Genomic DNA, 12,733 nt, shown 5'->3' on the forward strand with positions numbered 1-12,733 from the left:
CTCTCACGGCCACTCAGCTATGACACCGTGCTTGCTTTTATTGCTTATATTTCTGATAAATGCACTTTGTTTTGTTTGACCTTCATGCTGGAATATGGCTGTGCAGCTCCAGTGGAGGTTTTGAAAGAATAAATTGTCTAAATGCTATTTTTCTGAGTGAGCTGTGGAGCAGAAATCCAGTTTATGTGAGATAATCTTGTTACTCAGTTACTTTTTTTTTCCTCCTGTGAAACACAAAAGCAGCAATAGGTGACTGTCCCACTAAACAACTTTTGATTTTTCTGTCTGCCTGACTCACCGTAATTACACTAAGTTGTCTCTAAATCCTGCTTAACAGGAGCAGGAGTGTACAGCTGGCCCCAACTCTGTATGGGCACTAATACTGTTACAGACAGTTCACACTGATATTTAATCTAACTATGGATTTAGGCATCTCTGCTCCATTGTCTTCCTACAGTAAGCCATCGACCTATAACATTAGTTGAGCCTAAACTTAGTTCTTGGGTAAAATGCTTTTTTTTTCATTTTCTTTTTACATTTATCAGCTTGCAGACTAAATGTTTAGCTTCATAAATAGAATTTTTCTACCAAGCAGTTTAGGTTTTTGCCTGTGTCTGGTTATCTGGTTATATTTGTTGTTGTTCTTTTAAGCACAATTGCTGAAAATTTAAAGAAAAGATTTTTAGAAAACTTGGAGAAAAGGTTGGCCTATTACAAGGAATATATATTAAGATATTTAGGGTTGTCAGTAAAGGGGTGGAGCCAGGAAGCTTTACAATATCTGCAATAATGTGCAAAGGTTTTAGGCACACTGAAGCGCCTTGAGGCAACTTTGTTGTGATTTTGCGCTATATAAAATTAAATAAATTGAAATTGACTATAATTTTTGATAAAAATTCAAATATTAAAAATGGTCTGTAGGTCAATAGAAAAACACATTTGAAATATCAAAAAGTTCCTGTTCCAATAAAAATCAAAGGTGACATTTTGTTTTCTGCTTAAAAATCTAATCAATAATTACGTTACAAACCTCCTTTTTATTTTTGTATTAAAGTTGATATTTATGTTGGTGTATCTCCAGGTACATGACAAAACAAAGATCATTGCCAGTGATTGGAAAAGCAAGATTTAATACCGGTTTCTTATAAATTGCAGAAATTAACATTATGCACTTGTGTCATTTTGTCACCCAAAATAAGTGATTTTTAAAGGTGAAAAATGGTCACACATTTAACTTAGTTATATTTATTTCTAGATATTAGCAGCTTTTCATTATAGCTAAACGTTTTTGGAACACGTAATGTACCTGTAACCATTAATAATGCCTAGCTAGGATGTGATAATAAATCTGATTATGATCAAACTTCATAGGTGTGGGATCCACATCATCACACTTGGGGGTCACCTGCATAAATAGGTTAAAGCCAGAGATTTTAGCACATTGATAACATTGCAGGATGGAGAATTTGAACCTCATGTGCACTCAAATGAGTGTCTACCCAGCTAACGCATAATGTTTTGATAACGCTATATTGGTTTTATTTAGGTTATGGATATTAGAAATGTTTCTAGAATGTTTTCACAACATTATTACTTCCTTTTTTTATATTGACAAGTCATGTTTAAGTTGAGGGAAATTTGACAAATATATTTATTCTAGTCTCACCGTCTTTCTTACTCCAAATTTCTTTCAATGACTAGATTATGACTTTAGGTACTGTTACCAGAATGTTCTGGAAACGTTTGGATGAAACGTATCTTTAGGTGACTTCATGTAACATTACCAAAATATTCTGGGAACCAAAAAAAACAAAAAAAAACCAGAAAAAAAAAACAAAAAAAAACTTTCTTTTAAAATGTTTCCAGAGTGTTCAGTCTAATATTCTCAGAACATTTGTGTTAACATTTTTGTCAAACATTCTGGGAACCAAACAGAAACTTTCCTTAAAAACATTCCCAAAATGTTAGGCCTAGCATTCTCAAAATGTTTGTGCTGTTATTGTCAAATGTTCTGGGAACCAAAAAGGAAACTGTCGTTCTAAACATTCCCAGAGGCCTAACATTCTCAAAATGTTTGTGCTGTTATTGTCAAATGTTCTGAGAACCAAAAAGGAAACTGTCGTTATAAACGTTCCCAGAGGCCTAACGTTCTCAAAATGTTTGTGCTAACGTTACTATCAAATGTTCTGGTAACCAAAAGAAAACTTCCCTCTGAAACATGCTGGAAACTTTACAGTTAACATTGTCATAATATTTGACAAATGTTCTTATAACGTTTTGGGAACTTTTTTTGGTTTGTTGGGTTACAATGCTGTAGATTTGTAGATTTGCCTGACAAAATGCACAGTGTGGTCAAAAAGCACATAATTCTGAGAGTAAAGTATGATTTATTAACCCATTCATTTTATATTCACAGCCCCCCCCCCTCCCCGCGCTGCTGATTAACCAAGCTGTCCGCCAGGGAGGTTAATTGTCTCGTACTCCTCTAATTTTCCCTGCACATTAATGAGCTGAGTCTTTTAGGTGGGCACGAGCATCATTTGATCAAAGAAGAGAGAAAACAAACTAAGCAGCAGACAGACACCTCACGTCTGTACTTTTTTTTTCTTTTTTTTATCTGTGATGGATCCTTGCGTTGGGCTTTGTTTACTGAAAATTCCGACAATCACAGGAAAATACTGTAAGGCTCAATTTGTGCACCTTTTCTAAGCACCTGAGGTCACAAACTTCACTTGTCTGGTATTTTGTGCAGGTTGATTTCATCCCTCTGTGGACTAAAGTGTAGAAAAAGCAGGAACAGCAGCTCAGGAGTGAACAAAATGAACATGGACAGTGACACATGGCCTCAGGCAGCATGCCCTAATAGAGCACTCATACATTTGACATTTAGGAACAGCTCTTAGTTCCTCGGTCCTTCTGCTGACCCCCAAAATAACAATAATGGGCCAATGTTGTCTTCAATTTAAAAGTGGCTGTCAGGATAAGGGAGCGTGAGCAAAATAAAAGTGTGTTTCATGCTCATGTTTGCACAAGAGACTCAGAGATAGCTGAGACAGAGAGACGGAGATGGAGATGCGGACGAACAGTATTGCTGTTGCAATCACTTTTTCACTGAGGGGGAGTGAAAGTTGATAAACAAGCATTTTGTAGAGTGCTGGCTGGGCTTTGGCAAGGTTTGCATGTAATGGATAAAGTAGGGATGGGCATGGCAGGCGGGGGTGGGGGGGATGGATGATGGAGGACAAGAAGAGGAGGGGTGCAGGAGAGGTACAGGGGTGGGCTGGTCCGTTTTAGCAACCCTCAGAGATACAGACGCACAGCCTTTTGTTGTCTCACTGACTGTTTGCTATAAGATTAGGTGATTCTTTTTCACGTGCACTTTTGTGAGTTCAGATCCAGGACATGCAGTTTCTTTCTTCTTTTTTTTCTTTTCTTTTTCAAATATATCACTGTATTTATCTCAGAGCGCAGAATTTTATTCTCTCACTCTGTAGTCTTACTTGGATTTGAGATGGCGAGGTTACAGAAATCCATGACTGCAATATTTTGCCAAGACTTTCCGCGGCGATTAGTCTTGCACAACATTGCTGCTTGGTTTTACATGTTCAGCAGAGTGGACTCAAAGTGTGCTGACCTGAAACCTTGTTTCATTTGAGTGTTGTTTTCTGAACATTGTGTACAGGAAAAAAAAATAGTATGTTCAAGGGTACTTCCTCTTTGAGCACATTCTCCCAGCTGCTGCAAAGACCACGTCATGCAAAGGTGAAATATATATATATATATATATATATATATATATATATATATATATATATATATATATATATATATATATATATATATATATATATATATATATATATATATATATATATATATATATATATTCAACAGTGCATGTAAACAGAGTAAAGGAAGCGACATCCACTTGTTTTGGAGCCCATGTGCTTCATTTCTCTGCTGAAGTGACTTAAAGCCTAAAGACAGTTGAAAAGTTCAGCCTTCACACACTGCACTCTCCCTGAACTCTAAACTGAGGATACTTGAGGGGAAAAAACATATAAATATATTTTAGGACAGCTCCCTGTGTTAACACTGTAGCCACCAACATCTGCAAAAGTATCAGCGTAAGAGGAAGAGAAAAGGGATTTCTGAGAGATTTATCTTGTTTCTCTTAAAGGTAACGAGGTGTTACCTTGATGAAAAAAATAGCAGAACCAAAGGCTGTGGCGGAGGTTCGGCGGGGGGGTGAGAGAGCCATGATTTATGGCTGAATCATTATTTACTGACCATTCTTCACCCCCTCTCTTTTCGTATTCCGGTTCCTCATGCCCATCCCCCAGCACGCTCATACGTGCATGCTGTAAAGTGCAATAAAAATGCACAAATTTGATTGATTCTAATAGTAGACTGACAGGGACCCCAGCTGGGACACTTAACTATGTGTGTGTGTGTATTCTTTTAGTTAATAAAGGAGTGGCTGCAGCGTGCTCGAGTGCCCCATCAGACCCTTGAAGTATTGGCCCCGCCCTTCCTCTTCTTTTCTCCAAACCACTGCCCTACTGGTGCTGATGCTGATGATTAATTATGACAACTCTCCTTTTCTCTCCCTCTGCTTTTCCATTTCTTTCTTGTCCTTCCCCAAATCCTACATCAACCCCCCCCCCCGACCTCTCTCCCATCACTCTCCTCCCTTCATAGAAAATGAGTTTCGGGGCGAGCTGGTGAACCAGCGGTGGACACGAGGCGAGAGGAGTAGCAGCCGCTGTCAGGCCTCCCAGAGACTGCAAAGCCGTCGACCAATCATGGTGAGTGACAAGACATCGAGCACACCTCCCCTCCACCCACCCCACCCAAACCTTTTCTGCTTCCTGGGCATTTCCCCCAACTCCTAACTCAGCGGGGAGAGTAAGTGGGATGAGGAGGAGGGAGGGGAGGATAGATAGATGAAGGGTCGGGCTGCTCTCAATCAACCGGCACATCAAATGTCCCACTCGGCAGCCCGCTCACTCTTGTCCTCGCATCAGCCACATTCAGCTTAGTCCAGTTTAGTTAAGCTCAGCATGGCACAGCTCAGCGTTTTCCTGCTGCTGAGTGCACTTCACCAGATTTTTTTTTATTAAACACAATAAAAAGAAAATAAAAAAGGAAAAGGAAGTCCTTGAGTTGCTCATCCTTTTCTGTCTATGATATTCCTCTGAATCAAAACAGGGCAAAAAATACCAGCTTCTCTTTCTTTCGCTCCAGTACTTAGGCTTATATTTGGACACATAATTTTTTTGATATATTTATCTGTCATATTAGCATTAAAAAAAACCCACTGCACTATATAAACTAGGAAGATTGCAGTCTCCAGTTTGAAGTTAATTATGTCTAATTCAGGTGAAAGGATAATGTGTGATCCTCTATTTATAAGAGACCAAAAATAATTGGACAGCTGCCTGCTGATCTGAATTCAAGTGTCACATATCCCACGTGAAGGTCAGTTAAATCCACAAAGTAATAATACAAAAGATGTGGCACAGAATGGTAAATCTGTGCAGAGTACACCAAACACACAACCCAAATGAGCAGAGCATGCCTGAAGGAGAATAGTGAGGAAGAACACGATGACACCATGAAAGCTCCATTAGCTGTGATTGGAGAGACTGAAAATTTGTCAAATTGCAGCTGAAGTTTGCCAGATGGCATGTGGAAACCTCAATGAAACTAGATTTAATATATTTTCTTTTTAACAATATCTTTCTTTGTGCCACTTTTCCATGACACAGGTCAAAATCTTTCCATTTCCAGCCACCGAAGCTTGTAATTCCTGTAATGTTATCGTGGATGTTTTGATGGCTTCCCTCACTAATCTGCTTCATGCACAGTCACTACGATTTTGAGGATGGCCTGATTAAGCAGATTTATGTAAAGTTTGTCATACTCTTGGCATTTCTGAGAGATTAATTTAACTTTAAATCAACTCTAGACCTTTTATCTGCTGACATGTTATGAAATATTGAGAGAATAAGCACAAGTTGGACAGGTGGTTGTCCAATTACAGTTGTTCCCTTAAAAATGGTAGACTGAAAAAGGTGCCTTCACCATTCAACTCATTTGGAAAGAATTATCCTCCACTCAAATCAGACAGTCTGACTATGAGCTCATATTTATTTTTTGCTTTTATCTCTAAATATGTTGTGATAACCAAGTGAAAAGTCAAAAACTTTAGAATTTGTCATGCCTTTTCAAAGTTCTTTGTCCATTCTGAGATGTTGTGACTGTTTTTAACTCGTGCGTCACCTCTGAGGCTGTGACACTAAACAAAGAGACGGAGGGACTGAAGGAGGATTAGAGTGATGGGGGTGGGCGGCGGGCGGGGTTTATTCTCCCCTGGGCCCAGCAAAAGTAGGTTTGCTTCCCCCTGAATCTCAATCCCCCCTCCCCACCGGATCACGTTCATCTAAAGAGATGACTTTTATTGATTTGGTTTGGTTTGTCTTGCTGAGAGAGTTGAGGAAGCACCAAATTATTTCCTCCACCACATTAGCCAAAGAATCATATTATAAATTTTAGCCTGTGCCGTGAAACAATGATGCAGATTAGAGGAGGAAAGTAGCATCAAAGTTTGTACTTATTTATCATTTTAGAGACCAATCAAGATCTCTCATAAAATGGGAAACATCACTATGAAGGTTCTAGCGTGCCTCATAAGATGTGAGCCCCCCCGCCAAAAAAAGAACAAACAGGCTGGTGCATGAGTGGTGTTGTTCTTAAAATCACACTGACATATAAAATTGATCAAGCTCTTTGTTGTGTGTCCATAGTTGATCTATATCAGTTTGAGCCGACCTGTTTTCTTTGGAACCGCTCAGACTTGTACAACCCCTGGCAAAAATTATGGAATCACCGGCCTCAGAGGATGTTCATTCAGTTGTTTAATTTTGTAGAAAAAAAGCAGATCACAGACATGACACAAAACTAAAGTCATTTCAAATGGCAACTTTCTGGCTTTAAGAAACACTATAAGAAATCAAGAAAAAAAGATTGTGGCAGTCAGTAACGGTTACTTTTTTAGACCAAGCAGAGGAAAAAAAATATGGAATCACTCAATTCTGAGGAAAAAACTATGGAATCACCCTGTAAATTTTCATCCCCCAAATTAACACCTGCATCAAATCAGATCTGCTCATTGACATTGACCCTATGCCATGACATTGACCCTATGTGTCTTTTTGCAAGGAATGTTTTTGTAGTTTTTGCTCTATGGCAAGATGCATTATCATCTTGAAAAATGATTTCATCATCCCCAAACATCCTTTCAATTGTCCAAATATCAACATAAACTTGTGCATTTATTGATGATGTAATGACAGCCATCTCCCCAGTGCCTTTACCTGATATGCAGCCCCATATCATCAATGATTGTGGAAATTTACATGTTCTCTTCAGGCAGTCATCTTTATAAATCTCATTGGAAAGGCACCAAACAAAAGTTCCAGCATCATCACCTTGCCCAATGCAGATTCGAGATTCATCACTGAATATGACTTTCATCCAGTCATCCACAGTCCACAATTGCTTTTCCTTAGCCCATTGTAACCTTGTTTTTTTCTGTTTAGGTGTTAATGATGCCTTTCGTTTAGCTTTTCTGTATGTAAATCCCATTTCCTTTAGGCGGTTTCTTACAGTTCGGTTACAGACGTTGACTCCAGTTTCCTCCCATCTCGTTCCTCATTTGTTTTGTTGTACATTTTCGATTTTTGAGACATATTGCTTTAAGTTTTCTGTCTTGACGCTTTGATGTCTTCCTTGGTCTACCAGTATGTTTGCCTTTAACAACCTTCCCATGTTGTTTGTATTTGGTCCAGAGTTTAGACACAGCTGACTGTGAACAACCAACATCTTTTGCAACATTGCGTGATGATTTACTCTCTTTTAAGAGTTTGATAATCCTCTCCTTTGTTTCAATTGACATCTCTCGTGTTGGAGCCATGATTCATGTCAGTCCACTTGGTGCAACAGCTCTCCAAGGTGTGTTCACTCCTTTTTAGATGCAGACTAATGAAAAGATCTGATATGATGCAGGTGTTAGTTTTGGGGATGAAAATTTACAGGGTGATTCCATAATTTTTTCCTCAGAATTGAGTGATTCCATTTTTCCCTCTGCTTGGTCTAAAAAAGTAAGCGTTACTGACTGCCACAATCTTTTTTTCTTGATTTCTTATAGTGTTTCTTAAAGCCAGAAAGTTGCCATTTGAAATGACTTTAGTTTTGTGTCATGTCTGTGATCTGCTTTTTTTCTACAAAATTAAACAACTGAATGAACATCCTCCGAGGCCGGTGATTCCATAATTTGTCCCAGGGGTTGTATCAAGACCCAAAACCACACACACACACGCACATACAAGCCCATGCACGTGCAAGTATGCACATACACATACACAACCCATATAAAGTGATTCGCCCACTACCTCGCCTTTTTTTTTTTAATGATCTTTAATCATATTTTAGACAAGGTAACCTTCAGTTAACTTTGATTGGCTTTATTTAACATGTGGACTTTTAACTTTGACAACTTCAGAGTAGACACAGCCTCTCGCACCCCCTGTGATGTTTGGGATCACCTGAGGGAGGCTCGGATCCCAAAATGAGAAGCAGGGTGGTACACTGTTTGCCACTCATGCTTCACAGTGTGAAGCACGAGTTGGTGGTCCACGTGTGGGTTCAGTTCCACCAAGGTGCCGTTCCTTTCTGCTAGTTTTGATGTGCAGCACACATACAACGAGAAATAAATCCTCTTCTCTGTCTTTGGTTGGTAAACATGAAAGATATATTTTAAAATGATTGTTTTCTGTTTGTATTTATAAATTATGTAACATGTCCTGTACAATAGGGGATTCAAACATTGTTTAATCCAGTCAGATGGGGCTTGGATCATCAGATAACCCCTTCTATCTCATAAAATGACACTGTTGCCTCATCAGATTTATATGTTTGGGTGTTTTTTTCACAAAATTGTTAAACTGTTGTAATCCTGTGCATGCTTTTGTCGCATTAGCATGTCATGTCTTAAAAAGGAAACCAGGTAAGGGCAAACTGCCATCGTCAGTAGGTGACATAGACATGCATTCCCTCAACCCAGCAATTCATAATATTGGAAAGATCCACAGAAACATTAATGGAAAAGAAGCAGAGTGCTGACTATAGCAGGAGCCAAGAGCTGACTGGTTAATCTTTATTCAGGATATTTAGGATATAAGGACAATGGTGCTCAGGTTTAGCAATTTTACTATCAATGTGCTGTTAAAACTGTATTTTTCTGTTATATGTATTGAGGTTTTTGTTTGGTTTTTTTTTTTGGTGCTTTTTGTTTGATCATTTCCCCTTCAGTGAAAAATGTGAAAGAAACTTGACAAGTGACAGATATGGTTGATAGCAAACAACCCCACACAATCTACTAAAACTGCAACATTTCTATTGTTTGTATTTTATACAAAGATCTATGCAACTGAACAATTTGCAAATGGATTTTATGAGAGAAATGTGTTGTCAGCTGTCCCATGGACTAAAGTAATTATCTCAAAAGTGCTCAAAGAGCACAGTGTCAGCAGATCCACATTTCACTAACAATAATTTATCTAATTCCCATGAAAGCAGCCTTTTTCATATATATTTGCATGGGGCTTGAAATTTGACCTTAACCCCTGACCTTTATTTTTGGCCACTACAAATCAAATTTTGACACATACATCAAGTGTAACTGCCAAATTTGGTCAATATCAGATACATACAAACATAGTTACCTAGAGACCAAGGTGACTTCATGAGCAAAGGCCTCCAGACCTTTGCTTTTTCTTTCGCCTTGCTAAAGGTAAAACTAGTAAACCTGACCTTCTGAAGAGCACATAGAAGGCAAACATGTACAGGGTTGATATCTGAGGTGTCACTATACTGCAGCGTAAGTTGCAGTGAGCAGAGGGAAGGTGTTACTGTGTACTAAGGATACTATAACAGGATAATCCCACACAATCTGACTGGGCACAGGCAATGTTTCACAGAAAAAAATATTGCACACATGAAGTCTATATTTCATTGGTGTAGAAAAGTTGGTGTAGAAGGGTACCCATCATGGTAGATCCATAAATGTGGCAGAGTGGAAAATGTAGTCTCATCTTTGGCTTTTTGTTATCAGTGCCAACATTAGCCAGGTACCATTAAAAATATCATTCCTATAGTACCTTTCTGTGTGGAATTTGTATGTTCTTCCCGTGTTTGTGTGGGTTCCCTCAGGGTGCGACGACTTCCTCCCACTTCCAAAAACATGCAGGCTAGGTGAATTGATGACTCTAAATTAACAGCAAGTGTGAGTAAGAGTGCAAATGCATTTGTTTGTCTGTAGATGGCCTGTTCAGGGTGTACCCAGCCTCTCGCCCACTGGTGAGAGGCTGGAGCATATCCCAGTGGTCCCATTAATTGAAATGAGAGGGTATAGAAAATTAATTAATTAATTCCTGTAGCAGCTGAAGGGTTTCATTCAGCAGCACACATTCATTGAGATCAGACTGTGTCTGGTCCTTGATTTAGCAGACATTTCAAACATGATAAATAAGGAGAATAGGTACTTGTGGGACTGAACTCAGAAAAGCATTGCTAGGAAACAAGAGTGCTAACCACGGTTCCATGCTGACCCCCACAAAGTCATGCTAGACATGCATTCGTATTTGGTGAAGGTAATCAATTTCCTTAACCTCTTCCAACTAAACGTATTTATTAAATATTGGTGCTCTGCGAACAACCTCAACTTGAACAGAAACAAAACAAAAGAATTGATAATAGACTTCAGGAAGAACAGGATCGATTACTCGCCCCTCTTTATAAAAGGTGACTCAGTGGAAATTGTTCAAAGCTATAAATTTTTGGGTATACACATCACAAACACATTCTCTTGGACAGTGCACACAACTGATTTAATCAAGAAGGCATCGCAACGCCTTCACTTTCTCAGAATCCTAAGGAAACATCATCTCAGCAGAGCAGTAATGAAGTCCTTCTACCACGCTGTCATCAAGAACATGTTGACCTACGGAGTCACAGTCTGGTATGCAGCTTGTACAGCAGCAGAAAGAAGGACTCTACAAAGAATGGTGGAAACAGCACAGAAGATTATTGGCTGTCCTCTTCCCTCCCTGGAAGAAGTCACAGGTGCTCGATACCTTTCCAGAGCCAAAAACATTTTAAAAGACTCTTCACATCCTGGACAAAAAATATTCAACCTTATGCCCTCAGGCAGACGGTACAGAGCCATAAAAAACACATACGAATAGACTTTTGAATAGTTTTTACCCTAGAGCCATACAACATTTAAATAAATTACAATTACACTGACAACATTGGGACAATACAGAGCAGGGACTGTGCAATAATGTTTTTTTTTTTAACCTATTAGTTTTACTATGTTTAATCATGTATTGATATTTAAGGCTGTATTATTTATTGCGACTGTTATTATTGTGTTGTGTGTCTGTGGGTGTGTGTCATCACGTGTGTGTGTGTTGCTATGCCACTGTGATGAGTCTCTGGTAATTTCATTGTATTACTTGTACAATGACAATAAAGCCTATTATTATTATTATTATTATTATTATTATTATTATTATTATTAAAGCCAAGTTAAGTGAATAAAGTATCACTTATTTTACCTGAGAATGGTATATTCACTTAAATTGGGTTTTACATTGAACCTGACTTGGGGAAAGTCATGTAAATGATTTTCCAACATTTTTCAAGTAAACTCAGTATTTTAGAATTGACATTGTGGTGGCCTGCTGTGATAATGTGACGCATCATGGTAGAGAGATTAAAAAAATTGTGTTTGGGACACACACACACAAACAAACAAATGTTAGTTACCACTGATGGAGCCCCTGCGATTCTCCTTAAAGAGAGAAAACATGTTTTTAATCTACACTTCTTAGTTAAATACAGTTGAAAATCCCCACAATTCCATGTTTGACATGTAGGTACTCTTTGCTATAAACACAATAGAATCTCCCTAGTGATTTCTGTGGCATATTTCACTGAAGTCCATATCTAGACTCCTGTATGAGCTGTAAATCAGACACTGTGGGGAGAGTCTGTGAGGACAGAACTGACGTAGAGCAGTGGATTTGATTCTCCTTGGGAACTTCACGGTTTGCAAATAAAATTGAACAAATGTAATCTTTTCATGTCTGGACTAATGCTACCGTAGCCATGTATCTAATGCCACACTGGCTAAGAACCTTTTTCATGGCTATAGTTCATATGAATTACACATGTCCAATTATTGGAGTCAACTCTAAAAAAGGAACTGCTGTCTCAACAAGAAAAATTGATGTAACTATTTGCATAGATTTTTAAAAATTATTTCAACTTAATTATTTCAACTTTCAACTGAATTAATGCCATAAGACTTCTCTGGTTAAGTTGAAATAACTTTAGTTAAGTTGAAATCACTAAAAAAAATCAATGCAAATTGTTACATGACTTTTTCTTGTTGAGTCAGCGGTTAACTTTTTAGAGTGTAGTCAGATATCTTTGATGAAACCTTTGGTATGTGACTTTCGCTCCTAATGCCCTTGGTGTCATTTACGGATGCATTGTGTGGCTGAAGAGAAAATACATCATTTAGCCACATTGACAATGCAATAAGTTACTGTATCATCGTGTGAGCTCAGTAAGTGGTGAGCCACTGCAGTGCGGTTTCACC

The 12,733-nt window shown here is 38.4% G+C and overlaps 1 protein-coding gene across 14 annotated transcripts in view; it reads left to right on the top strand.

The window, feature by feature from the left end:
* Positions 1-12,733, top strand: part of myt1b (myelin transcription factor 1b) — a 157,647-nt gene that overhangs the window by 6,093 nt on the left and 138,821 nt on the right. For all 14 annotated transcript variants that reach the window (XM_034172084.1, XM_034172094.1, XM_034172093.1 and 11 more), the window contains one exon: positions 4,702-4,808. In XM_034172084.1, coding sequence (XP_034027975.1) covers positions 4,702-4,808 — 107 coding nt within the window. Of the gene's footprint in view, positions 1-4,701; positions 4,809-12,733 lie in introns of those variants that run through there.

Source organism: Thalassophryne amazonica, chromosome 6 (assembly GCF_902500255.1).
Source record: "Thalassophryne amazonica chromosome 6, fThaAma1.1, whole genome shotgun sequence".
NCBI classification, from domain to species: Eukaryota; Metazoa; Chordata; class Actinopteri; order Batrachoidiformes; family Batrachoididae; genus Thalassophryne; species Thalassophryne amazonica.